Below are 20,651 nucleotides of genomic sequence, written 5' to 3' on the forward strand. Positions count from 1 at the left end.
TTCTAGTTGCAGAATCTCTTTCTCTTTCTCTCGCTCTCTCTCTCTCTCTGCTATGCTGACTGTCAACGTTTTCTTACAATATGTATATAGATTTCCTTTTGCTGTACAACAAATATTTGGTAAGTGCCCCTTATTGCTTATCACATATGCTGCTAGGTAAAGACAGAGATGAAAAACAAAGGGAGTTTTGACCTGACAGAGAAAGGCAAACATATAAACAAATGCCATAAAATATATCATTGCTCTGATAAAAGTCTGCACACAGTATACAGGAGGGAACAATCAGTAATGCTATGAAAAAGTGATGGTTAAGGGGAAAAGGCATCTGAGTTCACATAACCACCAAAAATGAAATCACATCCAAAAATTAGTGAGTTGACCTAAGATCAAATTTGAGCTGTTCAATAAAACTGAAAGAAAAAAACAACATCTTCAAAAATAACAAAAGCTACTATTTGCTTGATGGGTTAGACTGTTCAAGGTAGTCTATATATTTCATTTGATCCTTCCAACACTACAAAGTAGGCATTGTAATGCAGGCTACAGTGGAAAGAACACAAACTGTTCTCATCTTAGGTTTGAATTTCTTCAAATCTCTTTCATTCATTCATTAACACACAGACACACACAAACACACACAGGTTCTCTTACCTCACTTGCTACTCCTATTCAAGCATCTTTGCCAGCTCTTCCTTCCAATTCAACCTTTAAAATGTTGGAATTCCTCACTGCCTGGTCCCCAACATTCCATTCTGTTTATTTACAATTACTATATAATTTCACTAATAGCCATGACTACAGTTACTCTGTGTTAATGGCCCTTAAATCCACATTTCCAAATCAGCTCTGTCTCTTGAGCTCCAGAACTTTATAAGCTAGTGCTTATTGGTCATTTCGATGTATAGATCTCACAAGCACCTCAAACTCTAGAAACCTGAAATCATCAAATGTGCTTCTCTTTCAAGGTTCAAATATTCAACTGCTCACACTTAAAATGACCTCTGATTTCTCCTTCCTCTCACCATCACATTCACCAAATGCTACAAATAACAATTAAGTATCTATCAATTTTATATGACAAATTACTTTAATTAAAAACATTAATAAAAAACATACCATAAATCACACATCACATCTTTTATCTAGACTGTTTCCAAACTGAATCTATTCTTACCCTCTTTAATTTATCATCTTGCAGTCAGAATGATCTTCTATAATGCATGTAAAAACACATTAGGGGGGCCTCCCTGTTGGCACAAGGGGTTAAGCATCAGCCCTATGAAGCTGGAGAAAAGAACAGGCAGATGCACTGAAATACATTGCTGAAGGGACCAGGGGGTGAGACAGTAGAGGTCTGCTGCGCTATGTGGATTATCTCCCCGGCTGGGGATCAAACTCATGTTGCAGTGGCTGGTGGATAGCTTGATAGCACTGTGTCTTTAATCCCTGCACCACAAGGGAGGCTCAACTGAATTATTTTAAAAGAATACAAAAAAAATTGCAAAAATCTACATTCTTCAATGTAAAGTCATCCATCAATCTTTCTTTTGCTATGTAAGGCAACTAAAAGTTTCCACGTTACCTGCGTAATTGTTATCTCCTTCACCAGAAGTCAAATATTTCCTTTTATTGCCACTGGCATTTTTTATTTAACCTGCCTTTTAAAGCCCTGTAATCATCTGGACTTTGTTATCAAAGATTAAAACTAACCATCATCTAGTTGTGCATTATGGAGTTATTGGAACATGGTTGGCAAACTTGTTCTGTAAAGAGTCAGATGACAAATATCTTAGGCTTTAAGGGCCATATGTTTCTGATACAACTACTCAACTCTGCCATTGAGGCACTAAAGCAGCCATAGAAAATACATTAACAAACAGGTGTGCATGTGTTTCAATAAAATTGTATTTACAAAAACATATGTCAGGGCCTCCCCGGTGGCGCAGCGGTTGAGCGCTGGGTTGCGAAGCTGCGCGCGGCCTCTGCGGCGCCGGTTCGATCCCCGGCTGCTCCCCGGCCACCGGAGGAGGGTCCCACATGGCGTGCAGACCTCTCCTGCCGCCCGCTGCTCCCCTCAGCAGTGTACTTCGGTCCTTCTGCCTGCTCTGCTCCCCGCTCTGGCTCTGGTGAGTTCTCTCACCCTCCCGCGCTTCTGACTGTACCCAGTGCATGTATAAACAAAACAAACAAACAAACAAACCAGCAAACAAATAAATAAAGCATGCCTCTATAAAAAAAAAAAAAAAAATATAAAAAAAAAAAAAAAAAAAAAAAAACCAAAAACATATGTCAGGTAGGATTTGGTCCAAGGGCTATAGTGTACTAAATCCAGAATCCGACATTACATGTGAAAATAAATAAACAGACCTATTTCACTCTTTCCCAATGTAAATGTTCTTACCATGAAATTAACTTACTTTCTAAAATGTCATAAAATACAATTAACTAGGGCCTCCCCTGGTGGCGCAGCGGTTGAGCGCTGGGTTGCAAGGCTTCCCGCAGCCTCTGCAGTGCCAGTTCGATCCCCGGCCACCAGAGAGGGTCCCACAAAAAAAAAAAAATACAATTAACTAGCTTTTTATTATTTTGCAATTGACAGTTGTAATGGGATAATACTAGACTCTATTGTCTTCAGTGAGGAATAAGAGCCAACTATGAGAACAGGTTCAGGATTGAGATTTGTACTATATGTATATTTACAGAAAGTCTGAGCCAAAAAATTAAAATAAAGTCTTTAGGTTCTGATCAGGAACAGATATAACCCTAGCAGAGGCAAATGTGAAACTACTGTACTGAGACACATTCACAACAACAACAAAGGAAAACAACTCCCCCTAAAGACGGGCTTCCAATAAAAAATTATAAATCATAGGAAAAATGAAAAAGATTGAGCAGATACAAAAAAGCTGCAAGAGGGCCTCCCCATTGGCACAAGGGGTTAAGTCTCAGCACTATGAAGCTATCTGCAGCCACTGCAGTATGAGTTCAATCACTGCCCAGGGAGCTGACCCACATGGTGTAGCAGACCTCTCCTGTCTTGCCTGTTGTTCCCCTCAGCAGTGTATTTCAGTCAATCTGCCTGTTCTGCTCCCCACTCTGTCTCTGGTGAATCCTCTCACTCCCTGCATCTCTGGCCTGAACCGCAGCTCTTGTGGGTAAAGAGCTGTACCCCAGCTCTTGTGGGGTAAATAAATCTTTAAAAAAAAAAAAAAAAGCTGCAAGATTTTAAGAGTTGCAACTAATTTGAAAAGTACAAAACAGAGGAAAATGCAAACAGTCAAAATTTACTTATTTCTATACAAACATATTAGAAAACCTGTAAGAAATAATTTTCCAGTAAAATATAATTGACCAAAATTGACCTCAGAAGAAACAAAAATCAATGACCCAGGAAGGAATAGGAAAACTTTTCAAACTACTCAGCCAAGCATTTTACACAGGAATTCTATCACACATTTAAGGAATAAATTATTTCAATACCATTTTGACTGTTCCAAAGATAAAAAGTTCCAAATTATGTTTATGAAGCAAATATAACATATCTACCAAAACCTAACAAAAGCATGAGAGAGAAAACCACAGGCCATTCTTACTAATATAGAGGTAAAGACACCTCAGCATAAAGAAATTGGCAGCACATTAAAGAAAAAAAATGCCGGGAATGTAAGGATGGCTCACCATTAGAATATCTACTAATATAATTCACTTTATTAAGAGATCAAAAAAGAAAATATTCATATCACCATATATATTAGTCAGGGTTCTCCAGACAAACAGATCCAATGGGTTATATATAGAAAGAAAGAGATTGTGAGGAATTGGCTCGCACAATTTTGGAGGATGAGAAGTCCAAGATCTGCAATCAGCAAGCTGGAGACCAGAATAGCCAATGGTGTGGTTCCATTCTAAATACAAAGCCCTAAGAACCAGGAAAGCCAATGATACAAGTTCTAGTCCAAAAGCTAGCAGGCTCAGGTCGAAGAAGAATCAATATTTCCGTTCAGTTCCAAAGGCAGGAAAAGATCGCTGTTTCAGCTTAAGCAGTCAAGTAGTTATTTCCGCCTAATCATAAGGAAGTCAGCCTTTTTTATTCAGGTTTTCAACTGACTTGATAAGTGCCACCCACATTAGTAGACTTCTTTATTCAGTATACTGATTCAAGTGTTAAACTCATCCAAAAATACTTTCTCACAGACACACTCAGAATAAATATTTTTTAAAAAATAAAATAACATAGGAGAAAATCTACATCCTTAAGTTTAGATATAATACCAACGGCACAATTCATGAAAGAAAGAATTGGTAAGTTGGACATCATAAAAATTAAAATTTTCTGCTCTGGTGAAAGACAATGCCCAGGTCCTCCCTGGTGGCACAAAGGGTTAAGTCTCAGCACAATGAAGTTATCAACAGCCACCGCAGTATGAGTTCAATCCCTGGCCAGGGTGCTAACCTACAGGGCCCAGCAGATCTCTGCTGTCTTGCCTGCTGCTCCCCTCAGCAGTGTATTTCAGTCAATCTGCCTGTTCTGCTCCCCACTCTGTCTCTGGTGAATCCTCTCTCTCACACACACACACCCCCATACCTCTGAACTGTACCCTAGTACTTGGATGCATAAATAAAATAAATTTTAAAAAGAGAAATACAATGCCCAGAAAATGAAAGGACAGGCCACAGATTGGGAGAAAATATTTACAAAAAACCTACCTCATAAAGGACGATATACAAAATATAAAAGAACTCTTAAAACTCATCATTTAGAAAACACCAATTAAAAAACAGTGGAAAGACCTCAACTGACAATTCACCAAAGAAAATATACAAGATGTTGAATATCACGTGATTAGGGAATTACAGGTTAAAATAATAATGAAATACTACTACACACTGATTAAAATTGTCAAAATTCAAAGCACTGCCAGCACCAAATGTGGGCAAGGATATAAAAATAACAGGAATTTTCAATATTACTAATAATAATATAAAAAATGGTACTGCCACTTTGTAAGGCAGTTTGGTAATTTCTTGTAAAGCCAAACATATTCTTACCATGCAATCCAGCAATTCCATTCCTTAGTATTTACCCAAATGAATTAAAAATTTATGTCCTCACAAAAACCTATTCACAGATGTTTATAGTGGCTTTATTCATAATTGACAAAACTTGTAAGCAACCAAGATGTTATTCAGTAAATGAGTAAATAAATAACCATGGTACATCCAAACAATGGAATACTATTCAGCAATAAAGAGGAATAATCTATCAAACCATGAGAAGATGTGGGAGAAACTTAAATGGATATTATTAAGTGAAAGAAGCCAATCTGAAAGGCTACATATTATGATTCCAAGACATGCATTCCAAAAATGCTCTAAAAAAAAGTTATTGATTTTCTAATTCCTTTATTTTCTGCTCTAGAACTCCTTTATTATTAATTTTAATTATTTCCAGAGTTAATTCTTTTTTTCTATTTGGAATATTTTCTGGCATAAAGTATAAAATACGGATCAAACTCTATTTGCTTTTCAGATAGCTACCTAGATTTACCAACATCATTTGACTAGTTTATCTTTTCTCTACCCTTTAAAATATCTTTGCCACATGCATTGAGCCTATTTCTGGATTTTCTTTTTTATTCCAATGTTCTGTCTAGTTAACTGTGAAATCACATGGGAATTTAATAACAAAATGACATTTCAACCCACTGGGGGGGGAACTAATTAAAAATTTGTTATTAGACAATTAGTTAGAAATAAAAAAAATTTCATTTCTAAGTCTTTCAGTATCTTGAAATTGAGATGTCTAAAAATTACTTCTGGTGACCTCTACCATGTGCATCAAAACATAATTGGGTGTCAATGTTTTTTTTTTTTTTAAGGATTTATTTATACAAGAACCAGGGTACAGGCCAGATTTGCGGGAGGGTGACAGGATTCACCAGAGACAGAGTGGGGAACAGAACAGGCAGATGAAGGAAATACACTGCTGAGGGGGGCAGCGGCAAGACAGGAGAGATCTGCTGTGCCATGTGGGTTGCTCCGTGGCTACGGACAGCTTCACAGCGCTGCGCTCAACCGCCTGCACCACCAGGGAGGCCAGGTGTCAATGTTTTAAAAAGAAAGTGGTTAAGGTGTTATAAATTCTTTTTATATTCAGAATATAACTGTCCACTATACAAAGAAAATTATAAAACACTGTTAAAAGAAATAGAAGAAGACACAAAGAAATGGAGAGACATCCCCTGCTCATGGATTGGAAGAATAAACATTATTAAAATGGCCATCCTTCCAAAAGCAATATACAGATTCAATGCTATTCCAATCAAAATTTCAATGTCATTCTTCAAAGAAATAGAACAATTATTGATGAAATTCATATGGAATCACAAAAAACCCCGAATAGCCAAAGCTCTCCTGAAAAAAAAAGGGAATGGAGGCATCACACTCCCAGACTTCAAACTATACTACAAAGCCATAATCATCAAAACTGCATGGTATTGGAACAAGAACAGACATACAGACCAATGGAATCGAATAGAAAATCCAGAAATAAACCCACAGATTTATGGCCAACTAATCTTTGACAAAGGAGCAAAGAATATGCATTGGAGCAAAGAAAGTTTGTTCAATAAATGGTGCTGGGAAAACTGGGTCGCTACATGCAAAAGAATGAAGCTTGACCACTACCTCACACCATACACAAAAATCAACTCAAAATGGATTAAAGAACTAGACATAAGACCTGAAACCATAAAATATATAGAAGGAAATATAGGCAAAACACTACGTGATTTGCACATCAAAGACATCTTTACAGACACATCACCCAAAGCAGTGATAGTAAAGGCAAAGATAAACAGCTGGGACTACATCAAATTAAAGAGCTTTTGCACAGCAAAAGAGACAATAACAAAAACAAAGAGAAACCCCACCAACTGGGAGAACATTTTTGCACCCAACACTAATGATAAAGGACTGATCACAAAAATCTGCAAAGAGCTGATGAGACTCAACAACAACAAAGAAAATAATCCAGTCAAAAAATGGGCAGAAGAGCTAAAAAGAAACTTCTCTGAAGAGGAAATGCAAATGGCCAACAGGCATATGAAAAAATGTTCAACATCACTTGTCATCAGGGAAATGCAAATCAAAACTACCATGAGATACCATCTTACACCAGTGAGAATGGCACATATTAAAAAAACTAGCAACAACAAATGTTGGCGAGGGTGTGGAGAAAAAGGAACTCTTCTGCACTGTTGGTGGGAGTGCAAACTGGTCCAACCACTGTGGAAAGCTGTGTGGAGATTTCTGGACCTACTAAACATAGAGCTTCCATATGATCCAGCAATTCCACTCCTAGGTATTTACCCAAAGGACACAGAAACATCAATTCCAAAGAACACCTGCACCCCTATGTTTATAGCAGCACTGTTTACAATAGCTAAGCTTTGGAAACAACCCAAATGCCCAAAAATAGATGACTGGATCAAGAAGATGTGGTACATATATACCATGGAATATTACTCAGCATTCAAAAAAGATAAACACATGCAATTTGCAGCAACATGAATGGCGCTGGAAGGGATCATGCTCAGCGAAATAAGCCAAAAAGAAAAAGAAAAATACCGGATGGTCTCACTCATAGCAGGAATCTAGAAAACTTAAATAAGGGACCAGGAAAATGAATATAAGAAAGTGAAAAATCAAAATCAACAAAAAACTATGAACCAGAGAAACTTTTAGGGGGGCGGGGGCGGGAGGGGAGGGATTGGGGTCAGAATGGGGGGGCTGCAATTGTATGGGGAATATAACAATAAAATTTATAAAAAAAAAAAAAAGAATATAACTGTCCAGATATTTTATTCAATCCAATGAGTTTAATACGTGTGTTTCATACAAAATTTAGCTTCCCTTTTCTTTTCTTTTTTTTTCTGAACAACATTGGACTTTCTACATCAAGAGTTGGTGTGATCAGTAATTCCTTAAAAAATAAACACCTAGGGCCACCCTGGTGGCCTAGGGGATTAGTATCAGTGTGCTAGCTACCACTGGTAGCTGGGTATGGACCCAGCCACCACAACAGCCTGAGTTTGATCCCAGGCCAGGGAGATAAAGAATTACTATCAGTATATATATATATATATATATATATATATATATATATATATATATATAATTACCCAAAAAAATAACACAATACAACAGACCAATAAACATTAAAGGACTTCAATAATAACCAGAACATACAAATTAAAATGAATTATCGACTCTAACACAAATGGTCAATTGATTTTTGACAAGGTGCCAAGAAAATTCCATGGAGAAAGGACATCTTTTCAACAAACAGTGCTGGGGAAACTGAATATCCACTTGCAAAAGATGAAGTTAGAATTTTAGATCTTACCCCATATATAAAAATTTAGTAGATCAAGGAGCTAAAATTACAAAAATTCTTATAAGAAAAAATTGGAAAAAACATTTGATGCTGAATTTGGCAATTTCTGGAATATGATACCAAAATTACAGGCAACAAAAAAAGTAGGAAAATTAGACTTAATCAGAATTTAAAATGTATATGCATCAAAGGACACTATGAAGAAAGTAAAAAGACAACCTATGGAAGAAAATATTTTCAAATCACAAATCTGATAATATCCCTTCATATACAAATACAATCCAATTCAAAAATGGACAAAGAAGTTGAATTAAAATTTCTCCAAAGAATATGCACATAATGCCAAAAATCATACGAAAAGATATTCAATATTACTAGTCATTAGAGAAATGCCACAATGAGATACCAGCTTTTCGTATCCAGTGGATATTGTTTTTTAAAAAGGGAAGTAATGAGAATTGGTCTGAATGTGGAAAAACCAGAACCCTTGTATACTTCTGGTAAGAATGTAAAATAGTGCATTGCTGTGCTAAATAGTATGGTGATTCCTCAAAACTCTAAACATATACTAAAATAAGGCAATCCCAAAAAAGTAAGTACATGATTTCACTTACAGAAGTCACACTCAGAAATAGAAAGTAGAACAGTGGTTGTCAGGAGGTGGGGTGAAAAGGTAATGGAGAGTTGTACTTTAATGGGTATAGAGTTTCAGTTTTACAAGATGAAAAGGCTCTGAAAATTGGCTACACAATATACTTAATATACTTAACCCCACTTAACGGTATACTTAAAAAGGATTTAGAGTAGATTTTGTTATGTGGGCTTTATCACATTTTTTAGGTTAAACACAGAATTACTATGTTACCCAGAAATTCTACTTACATGTAACTACCCAAAAGAAGCAGAGAAACATAAGATATTTGTACGCTAATGTTCATAGCAGCATTATTCCCAAGAACTTAATGAAGACACTACTTTCAGGGATCATTTCTATTAATATATTTTGTTACAGTAGCTAAAAGGTAGAAACAACCCAAATGTCCATCAACAAATGAATGGATAAATAAAATGTGAGATATATGTACAATGGTATATTGTTCATCCATAAATAAATAAAATTCTGACATGCTACAACATAGATGAAACTTGAAACATTATACAATGTGAAATAAGTCAGACACAAAAAAAGTAAATATAGGTGTATATATATTCGATATACAGGCACATAGGGTCCAAAACCATACATACTAAATTGTTAATATTGGTTAGTATTGGAGATACACACACACACACACAAACACACACCCGGCGAGCGGTAGAGCCTCTTATATGATTTAGATTTTTTGCCATTGTATATTATTTTTATAATCAAAATTAATAAAAAAGCTTTTAAGTTGATAAGCAGCTTGAGGGGAAGGTTTAGAAGAACTGCTCAAGATCTCCGGCACCCTGACTAGGCAAAGCCATTGTCCTAATTAAACAAAACGATCACTGCAGTGAAGCACACCAGAACAATACAAGCAAAGCCGAGGTACCACTCACTTTGAACACGTCAGAGTAAAAGCCAGATCCTATTTTTTCACATGTGAAGTCATCTAATCGCGTCAGTCTGGAAAAGGCACTTATAAGGGCTCGATATGAAGTGGAAACTCTTTCCCCTTGGGTGATGTTACCATCGCCTCCACCACCTCCTTCAAGATCTTCAAGACGCTCCACACGTGGAGGAAATCCTGCAAATGAATTCCGTTTGCTCCGATCCATAGTCTCAATCACTTTTTCTTCTTTTAAGAAGAAACTCCATACATAATAAATTTTTGTTGATTCTTACTTTTCTTCTGGTTTGACACTAAACAAGAGATCAAAAAGACATTTTGTTAAAACCATTAATGAATACATATATGCAAGCCAAATAACTCAACCAAAAAATGAACAAAAGAGCTAAACAGACACTTCTCTTAAAAAGATATACAGATGGGGCCTCCCTGGTGGCTTGGAGGTTAAGTCTCAGGTTCTACCACAAAGGCCCTCCTGCAGCAAAGCTGCCTGAGTTCCATCCCCCACCAGACAGCAGACCTCTCCTGTCTTACCCACTGCTCCCCTCAACAGTCCATCTCAATGGATCTGCTTATTCTGCTCCCCACTCTCTCTGCTGAATCCTCTCACCCCTGGCACCTCTGGCCTACACCCAGGTTCTATGCAAAAACAAATAAAATAAAAATCTTTTTAAAAAAAAAAGATATACAGATGGCCAAGATGGCCAACAAGCACATGAGATGCTCATCGATGCTGAACTATTCAGGGAAATGCTAATTAAAACCACAAGGAGATACTACCTCACACCTATGAAAATGGCCCATATCAAAAAGACCAGAAATAATAAGTGCTGGTAAGGATGTGGAGAAAAAGGGATCCCTGTACACTGTAAACTGGCCTAACTCCTACGGGAAACATTTAATGTTTTTCAAAACATTACAAATAGAACTACCATATGATCCAGCAATTTCACTGCTAGGTATCTATCCAAAGAATCCAAAAACTAAATTAAAAGGATATATGTACTGTGTACTGTGTTTATTGCAGCACTATTCACAATAGCCAAGCTATGGAAACAAACTAAGTGCCCAACAATTGATGAGTGGATTACAAAGATACCATATATATATATATATATACACACACATATACACACACACACACATATATACACATACACACAATGGAATACTATTCAACAATTTAAAAAAATTAAATCTTGCCATTTGCACCAACACGGATGGAAGTAGAGGGGATTATACTAAGCAAAATAACTCAAAATGAGAAAGACAAATACAGACAATTTCACTTACATAAAATACAAAGAAACAAAGCAAAGGAACAGACAAAATTAATCCAAAACAAACCCTAGGAATCTGACTGCAGAATTGAGTCTAGTAGAGCACAGGATTGGGAGTGGGAAACAAAAGGGGAAGTGGACCAATGGACTAGGGTGGACTATTGTGTAGAGTTATTGGTGCTTTGGTGGTGGACATTTGAAGAGGTATGAACCTATACTCCTAAAACAATATGCAATGTTACAAAGCAATGTTACCTCAATAAAATAAATTTGAAGTGGAAAAACCTATACCAAAGAGAAACTTAAAATTTTTTACTCTTCATTAAACAGAAATGTCCAGCAGAAGTGACTATAAAAGGTTCCACTTGACCTGATACATGACTAAGAATGAAAACGCAAGCCCACTTGGTTCTATAGAAGCTCTCTCCCTACTTCTTGTTTCCATGAGAATAACTGTAAGGGTTCTATACAAAATATGTTGTGACACTTCAGTTAATGAAGATGCCTTTGGAAATGTGGCGCACACCTAACCCATACAAATGCTACCTCTTCCAACCATAGAAAGGACATGGCAGGGCTTCCAAAGCCGTTCTTAAGATAACACCCTGCCTCCCAAGCCATACTCAGAAGCCAACAACATTCTGCCTAATACGGATCAATCACCATTCCTTTCCTGGCAATTTGGAATTGGAATTAAGGTATTCCAGCCTCCGGCTGGCTGATTTCTAAAATGGAAGCCATACCAATTCAGGAGTTGTTGGCCATAGCCATTTTCCACAAAAAGGGCCACGAGATTAAAGTCAATTTACAAAGCCAAAAAGACAGACTATGATTTTCCTAATGTGCTCTAATCCCTGATTACTGAGGCCTAACTACTAGTGATTCCATGAGCTATCCCTGTATCTTTAAAATATTTTATTTTTGCTTAACCTGGTTTCACCAGAGTTTTCACAAAAGGAAGAATCTGTTTCCAAAGAATAAAACACAAATATGTCTACTGAACCTCTGCCAGAAAGTGGTACCAGACTGACAAATCAAAAATTTAAGATCATAAAACCTAAATTTTTTAAATTGCATAGTTAGTACAGGCCATCAAATTCAGTCATTCATTCCACAGTTGAGGAAACATAAGGTCCAGAAAGTAGAAATGATTTGTCGCACAGTATAAACAATTTACTAGTAAAACTAGAGTGGGAACCAAAGAACCAAGGGTACTGCATTTCTTAAAGTGTGTCTGAGACCATCTGCTTCAAAACTATCCAGAGAGCTTGTTTAAAAAACAGATTCCTGAGTTTCAACTTCAACCTACTAAACCAGAACCTCTTGGAGTGAGGCCTGTAAATTTTACCAGGCTCCCTAGTGATTCTTATGTACACTAGGAATTGAAGATCCTCTGAGCCAGCAAGGTAAACATAGTAATAACTAAAAAAAAAAAAAGAGTAGAAAATTTAAAAACATTTTCTCATTTATTCCTCAAAACATACCACTCAAGATAGGTGTTATCCCCATTTTATATTTAAAAAAAGAAGAAGAAGAAAAGAAAAGAAAGAAATGTAGGCTCAGGAGGTTAAATTAAGTAACTCGCCTAAGGTTATGGAGCTGGTAGAACCAGAATTGGAAACAAGGTTTTTCCAGCATCAAAACTCAAGTCTTTTCCATTTCATTATTACTTACTTGATTTTTCTACTAAGGTATAAAAAGTCAAGCAAGTTACCTGGGTGGAAAAGAGAATTGAGCCTTGAGTGCAAGGTAAAGCTGAGTGTAATATGAACAAAGGTTGGAAAGAAGGAAAAAGAAACTTCAGAAAATTAAATACAAAATATTAAAATTAAAACTGTATAAGCCATAGTTGCTTTGCTAAATTAACTAAACAGTGTGACAGGCTTGCTATTTCTGACTTTTTTGTTTTTTTAGATATATTTCATTTTGAATGAAATACACTGTTAACCACCACAATGCCCCTCAGGGTTTTCTGAGGCAGGCAGATTCCTAGTCTCAGAATTGCTCATAGCAGTTCAACAGGCAGGGGTTTCACAAAACATTCTCAGGTCAGAGGAGGCAAGCTCATCACAACTGAGCTGGTTTGCCTGGAGTCTATAACAGTTTTACAACAGCAAAATAGACTGAAATTTTTGATATTTTTATTTTGAAAAACAACATTGTGTCTAAACTCAGCACATTTTAAGAGAGGGGAAAATATGAAAAAAGTTACATGCTTAAAGAAACTTTTGCATATCAGCACAAGAGACCCGAACAGTGTATCTTTTCATTTCAGAACCCTGTATAATAAGAGGAACCCAAAGTTAGTCTGTAGGAACAATAGATAAATAAGTTGTGGCATATTTTTCAATTAATTAAATGGCATCCACATGGTAAGGCAGACCTCTCCTGTCTCGCCTGCTGCTCCCCTCAGCAGTATATTTCCATCAATCTGCCTGTTCTGTTCCCCACTCTGTCTCTGGTGATCCTCTCACCGCCCGCACCTCTGGCCTGTAACCCTGTTCTTGTATGCATAAATAAATAAATCTTTAAAAAAAATTTTTCATTAAACAAAAGAAATCTAACAGTTTTGTTTTGCCCTTAAATCTACTGCCAATACAATAGCTATGCAGTATTCTTAGGCCAAGAAAACTGACAGCAATTTGGCAAATAAATAGCATCCCAATGTGCAAGCCAAGTCACGATAAATTGCCAAACCTTAATTCTAAAACAGTTTTACTAAGTTTTAGGTCCAAGGATTGTTTATATCTTAGACTAAAAATTCAAAATCTAGGGAGAATTTTTGGGAGTCTAACTTAATCAAGGAATAAGAATGAAAAAAAATTTGTGCAGAGGATGGAGAATTTGGGGTAGCCTAACTTACTCAAGTTCACCAACTTAAAATACAAAATTACTCATGGCAAATACTGATATTTAGTGGTAGAGTTCATATTAAATGCTAAAATAATACTAATTAATAACAGTTGAGATAAGTGGTAAAAAATGCAGTCTCCTTGTGGGATTAAGAACTTTATTAATCCACTTGGAAAAGTGCTGAGCATGGGAAAACTTCCAAATCATGCCTTCTATTCCCTTGGCCAGCATACTAAATGACCACATTTTAAAATAAAATCAACCAAGCTATAAATGGGTTTTAATTTAATCTGATGAACTTTAATTAGCTATAAAAAAAGGCAGTGAGGTATGTATGAATAAATTCTGAATCCCACCCTATTTTTTTTAATCTGAAATTATTCACTTTAAAGTCAGAAAATACATTCTTTGAAATGTGTGAGATTTTATGTTTTCTGCCTCTGGATTACCCCTTATTTACGGAATATTAGCCTTTGATACTAATAGTGCCCTTTAAAGTGTGTGTGTGTGTATTTTTGTTCATAGACATATATATATTTCGATATATACATACACATGTCTCTCTATTACACACACACACACACGGGAACAACTACAATTACTCTCACATTTACTAGAAAGATACGATTAGGAAAAAAATGCAGGTTTTACTTTAAAGAGGCTAATTCATTCAAGAAACTATACTTTGTTGTTCAAGTAAAAATAACTTTTTAACTCATAAAATCTTAGAATTCTCATTTTTGGTTTTAAGATATAATTGAAACTTGGAATTCTTAAATGAAAACTGATGAAACTATGTGACCAGAGTCACTAAAAAGATTTTAGCTAGAGCCCAAGGTTCTCAATTAGGGACCTGAGAAAATTTGGGGAGGAGATGTATCTTTTCAGGGAGGTGTTACTGTCACAATGGTGGGAGTGTAGGGTGGGCACTGCTGGCATTTTAGTGGGCAAGAAACAGGGAAGCTAATGTCCTACAATACACGCATCAGTCCTGCACAACAAAGAACTGTCCTGTCCTAAATGCCAATAGTGACCCTGTTGAGAAACACTGTGTTAGAAAAGCTTAATCACTTCTGTTGTTAAACCAGGAAATGGCCTTTAGCAGTCTTTCAAAAATGCCACAATTATGTTGCTTACAAGGATGTAAATAATTTTTTTAGTAATTGTGTTCTCAATTTTAGTATTTATAAACTTGGAGGTTCAATTTTTTTTCTTTTGTACGTAGGCAGGTTTGTCTTTTCAAAGGCTAATTTTCACTTACATGGAGACTAGTTTACTTTTCACCAAAGAAGGTACAATTAAAAGCTTTGATTGGGAAGAGTAATTTGAAAAAGTATCAGTAAAAAAGTTAGTAAACTAAATATCCTAGATTCAATTTTATAGGTTTTTATCTTTCTAAAGTAGGAATTCTACAAATTATTTTCCACAGAATTGGGGAAACCTTTCTGGAACTCCCAGTTAGGCCATACTCTTGTAGGAAGTGCTTCTGGAAATAAAAACAACTGCAGCACCATTTACCATCAGCCACCATTTACCACACAGTCTACCAAGTATTTCGTGTATGCTCTCTAATTTTTATGACAACTCTGTAGGGTAGGTACTATCATCTCCAATTTAAAGAAGAAATTAAGGCACTGAAAAATTGAAAGACTTGTCCAAATTCAAGCAACCAACAGAATTCAGATTCAGTAGTTTCAAATCTAAACACTTGCTGCTAAAGTATGACTCTTTCAGAAACACAGCTAGATTTCTATGGAAAATAATTTGTAGATTAGCTAGGAAGAAAGCTAGCCAATCCCTGGTGGCCTAGGTATTGGATCTCAGTGCTGTCACCACTATAGCCTAAGTTCAATCCCCAGCCGGGGAGCTCACCCATATATGGTGCAGCAAACCTGACCTGCCTTACCCGCTACTCCCCTTAGCAATGTATTTCAGTAGATCCGTGTAATCTGCTCCCCACTCTGTCTGTGGTAAATTCTATCAATCCCCGCACCTCTGACCTACACCCCAGTTCTTCTAGCATAAATAAATAAATCTTAAATAAATAAATAAATAAAGCTATCACTCACTATCACTATCACTATCACTCACCTGACCTTAACAGTAGAGACTAAAGACTATAAAGATAACTCCACAAGCTCTGGAGCAAAAGCCTTCAGTCATTGTTAGTCATCCTACATACATAAGAATTAGCATTGGTTTAAACTGTCTAAAAAACAGATATGCCAAGTTAATAGGCACAAGCAGCCTATTCTATTGTCAGAAAGTTCTGATTGTTATGAAGTTTTTCCTTTTCAAGATAACAAAAGCATAGGAAAAGCACAGTATTGTGTTCAAATTCTGACTATGAAGGAAAATTAAGAATTACAATTATTTGTGGTAGGTACCCTACCGCAGCAATACCTGATATCTAATGTTACCACAATTAAAAAATAAATAGCTATTAGAAAATGTTGCAACAATTAAATATGATGGTACTTGATTGGATATGGATTAGAATAAACTAGCTACTGAAGACAACTAGGGGACCTCCCTGGTAGCACAGGCGGTTGAGCACTGTACTGTGAAGCTGTCTGCAGCCTCTACAGTGTGGGTTCAATCCCTGCCGGCCAGTGAGAAGCCCACATGGCAAAGCAGACCTCTCCTGTCTCACCTGCTACTCCCCCAGCAGTGTATTTCATCAGTCTGCCTGTTCTGTTTCCCGTTCTATCTCCGGTGAATCCTCTCACCTTCCCGCGCATCTGGCCTGTACCCCGGTTCTTGTATAAAAATAAATAAATCTTTAAAAAAAAAAAAAAGACAACTAGGGAAAATTTAAATAAGGAATACCATTAGGTGACAGAAAAAATATTAATTTTGTTAAGTGTGATATTATGATTGTATAAACTTAATTTTGGAGATGCACACAGAAACAGAGATGAATTATCATGTATGTATTTGCATTAAAACATATCAGAGGGCCTCCCCAGTGGCACAGTGGTTGAGTGCTGGGCTGCAAAGCTGCCCGCAGCCTCTGCAGTACCTGTTCCGTCTCCAGCCTCTGGGCGAGGGTCCCACATGTTCTGACAGACCTCTCCTGACACGCCCGCTGCTCCCCTCAGTAGTACATTTCGTCATTCTGTCTGTTCTGTTTCCTGCTCTGGCTCTAGTGAATTCTCTCATCCTCCCATGCTTCTGACTGTACCCAGTGCTTGTATAAATAAATAAATAAATCTTTTAATAAATAAATAAATAAAATATGTCAGAAAGGCCTCCCCAGTGGTGCAGCAGGTTGAGTGCAGCACTGTAAAGCTGTCTGCAGCCTCTGCAGCATGGGTTTCAGTCCCAGCCGGCCAGTGAGATACCCACATGGCATGGCAGACCTCTCATGTGTCACCCGCTGCTCCCCTAAGCAGTGTATTTCGGTCAGTCTTCCTGTTCTGCTCCCTGCTGTCTCTGGTGAATTTTCTCACCCTTCCGTGCCTCTGGTCTGTATCCCAGTTCTTGTATAAATAAATATTTAAATTAATTAATTAAATACGTCAGAAAAAACATATAACAAATATTATATATATTGTTATATATGGGTAAAAGGTAAATAGGTGTTCATTCTATATGCACACAGTAAACAATTTAGAGGAATACATACACAAACTGTCATCATAGTGAAAGAGATGATTATAGGAGACAGCCATTTTCTTATGGAATACACTTCTATATGGCTGTTTATTAACAATGATCATGTATTACTTTTGTTTACAAATTGAAGAAACAAAGGTTAGAACTATTAAAAACTATCCTTTCATCACTCCTACAATAGTAGCTTAGACTTTGAAGCCACATGAGATAAAAATTTATGATATCATGTTAAACGGGAAGGAGAGGGAGGGGCAAAAAATATAAAACTTGAACAGTCAATTATTGCAATTATATAAAAATTACATGTCAGAAAAAAATTATACGAGTTGGGATAGAAGGATTATGACTTACTCTTTACTCTTATTGCAAGCTTTCTGTAACATTATATTGCTTCTATAATTATAGAACATCAATTTATTGACATAATAAATGTAGCAAAGAGGACACAGCTTTACAATCAACATATAATGAACATGAGTCATTTAAAACATTTCATTATGGGGCCTCCCTGGTGGTGCAAGGGGTTAAGATGCAACCTATGAAGCTGTCTGCGGCCACTGCAGAACAAGTTCGATCCAGCCAGGGAGCTACCCATATGGCACAGTAGACCTCTCCTGACTCTTTCGCTGCTCCCCTCAGCAGTGTTTTCAGTCAGTCTGCCTGTTCTGTTCCCCATTCTGTCTCTGGTGAATCCTCTCACGCCCCACACCTCTGGCCTGTACCCCAGTTCTTGCATGCATAAATAAAGTAATCTTTAGGGGAAAAAATTTTTTTTAATTTTATTATGAATGTACAGAAATAACAAAAGATATAGGCTTTAACTGGATTCATATTAACTGCAGCATATTACTTGACACTTCTTTAACTTCTTCTAGGGTTTTGTTTCCTGAAATATTTTCTTTTTTATTTAAGTTCAGGAAAAAATTCCAGCTCTAGTTAAAGATATATTTTCTAATCATTGAGCTTTAAGAAAGCTTTTTAAAAAAGATTTATTTATTTATGCATGCAAGAACTGGGGTACAGGCCAGAGGTGTTGGGGGGAGTGAGAGGATTCACCAGAGACAGAGTAGGGGACAGAACAGGCAGACTGACCAAAATACACTGCTGAGGGGAGCAGCGGAAGTGACAGGAGAGGTCTGCAGCACCATGTGGGTAGCTCCCTGGCCGGCCAGGGATCCAATTCGTGCTGCAGAGACTGCTTATAGCTTCATAGTCCTGTGCTTAACCCCTTGCGCAACCAGGGAGGCCCGCTTTATGAAAACTTTTAATGTTATTTCCTTACACTTGTTGTGAAGCCTCTACAAGACCAGGGCTTCACTATGCCAAAAGAGTTATCTGGACTTAACAATTCAAAGGAGACAGCATATAGGTATTACAAAAGGTACTTTCACACAATGTCTATTTTCATGGGTCTTTTCTAGATATATGCATATCTTTTTAAGTAAACGATTGTTTTTAGTCCAAAATTCACTCCTTTTAAATTGTTATCTTTGATAATATTTCTACTTTTTGTTTGATATGAACATATTTCAACATCATTTCAGACTAGCTGGAAGGAAGCAAATTGCAACCTGTAACAGTTCACATAAAATGCATGACAGTTAAAAATCTTCAATGACATCTGTTACTTGTAAAATTACTTAGCCTGGCATTCAAAGTCTATCCTCTACAAACAGGCCTAATCATGATCTTCCATTTTTAACCCACTTTTCAAGCACAACCTTCCCTTCCTCTCTCAGCTTAAGTGATATTCACCTCATTCCAGCTATTAATGTCTTCTTTCTCCCCTCTCACACCTCTTCCAATCTATTCTTCAAACTTTTTGAGAATTCTTCATGTGTTATACAAAGGCTCTCTCTTATTTGACCCCTACCCTCATCTATGTCTGTTACTCAACCCCAAAACAGAAATCTACTCCAAGCATAGAGAACAACTTATAGAGTCCTGCCAATTCAATGGCAATGCATTTAATACTTCCTTATTTAATATTCGTCCTAATCTCTTTTACATGACTCTCAGTAACTATCACCTCATGTGGGCAGTGTTCTCTGACCCCTTCAATCTCCTTTCTCTGTGCTTTGATAATGCCTTGCAAAGATCTCTGTTATAGCAGTTATCACATAGTATTTTAATTGTTGCTTATCTGTTTCTTTCACTGGACTATGAGCTCTGTGAGGACTTGAACTTAACTCCAAATGAATTGTGGAATATAAATCTTAATACTACCACATGAATCAAAATTTACAGTGGAAAAAAAAGTAAATAAATAGGATATTGTGATTCCATACTTTCTATGTAAAACATATTCATTCTTTCATTCACTCTTGTCAACAAATATTTATTGATCACCTACAAAGGGCCAGTATTATACCAGTTCCTGGAGAGTTGACTAAGATAACAATATAGACACATACACAAGAATAGTCCAAAATACTAACACTGGCTATTAACTCCTTGACTCTGGGGAAAATTTTAATAATTACAACTTCTTTGAAATCATCTCCATTTCCAAATTTTACCTTAATAAACATGCATTAAACTTATAATCACACACATAAAAATGTGAGTTCTCTAAAATTACAAATTGCTTATCAATACCCAAATTTAATAATATGCAGTTTTGTAACCATAGCTAATGTGAGAGCAAAACAATTTTCAGAGCCTTTAGATTCTGCTTAGACCTAATGCAAAGAACAAGACTAAACTACGCTAAAATGCTTCAGGATTTCCAGTTGTAATTTAGAAAAAAAATCCCATATAAATTTTCCAAGGAAAACATTAACCACAAGAGCAATACCTCCCTAGTTTCCTACACTATAGAAAAAAAATTATGTCATTCTATGCCATTTAATGTAGGAGAAAATATGATATCCTCTATACAACCTGTTCAGAAGACAATTTAATACATAACACCATATTTCATCTGTATAATGATTTACAGTTTATAGT

At 36.5% G+C, this 20,651-nt stretch overlaps 1 protein-coding gene across 1 annotated transcript in view; it reads right to left on the reverse strand.

Moving 5' to 3' along the window:
* TESK2 (testis associated actin remodelling kinase 2) overlaps positions 1–10,159 on the reverse strand; it is a gene marked incomplete at both ends in the record, with an annotated part of 71,252 nt that extends 61,093 nt beyond the window's left edge. Inside the window, one exon of the mRNA XM_084244270.1 lies at positions 9,941–10,159. Coding sequence (XP_084100396.1) covers positions 9,941–10,159 — 219 coding nt within the window. The remainder of the gene's footprint in view (positions 1–9,940) is intronic.
* Positions 10,160–20,651: the final 10,492 nt, after the last annotated feature.

Source organism: Talpa europaea (genome assembly GCF_964194135.1).
Source record: "Talpa europaea genome assembly, chromosome: 9".
NCBI classification, from domain to species: Eukaryota; Metazoa; Chordata; class Mammalia; order Eulipotyphla; family Talpidae; genus Talpa; species Talpa europaea.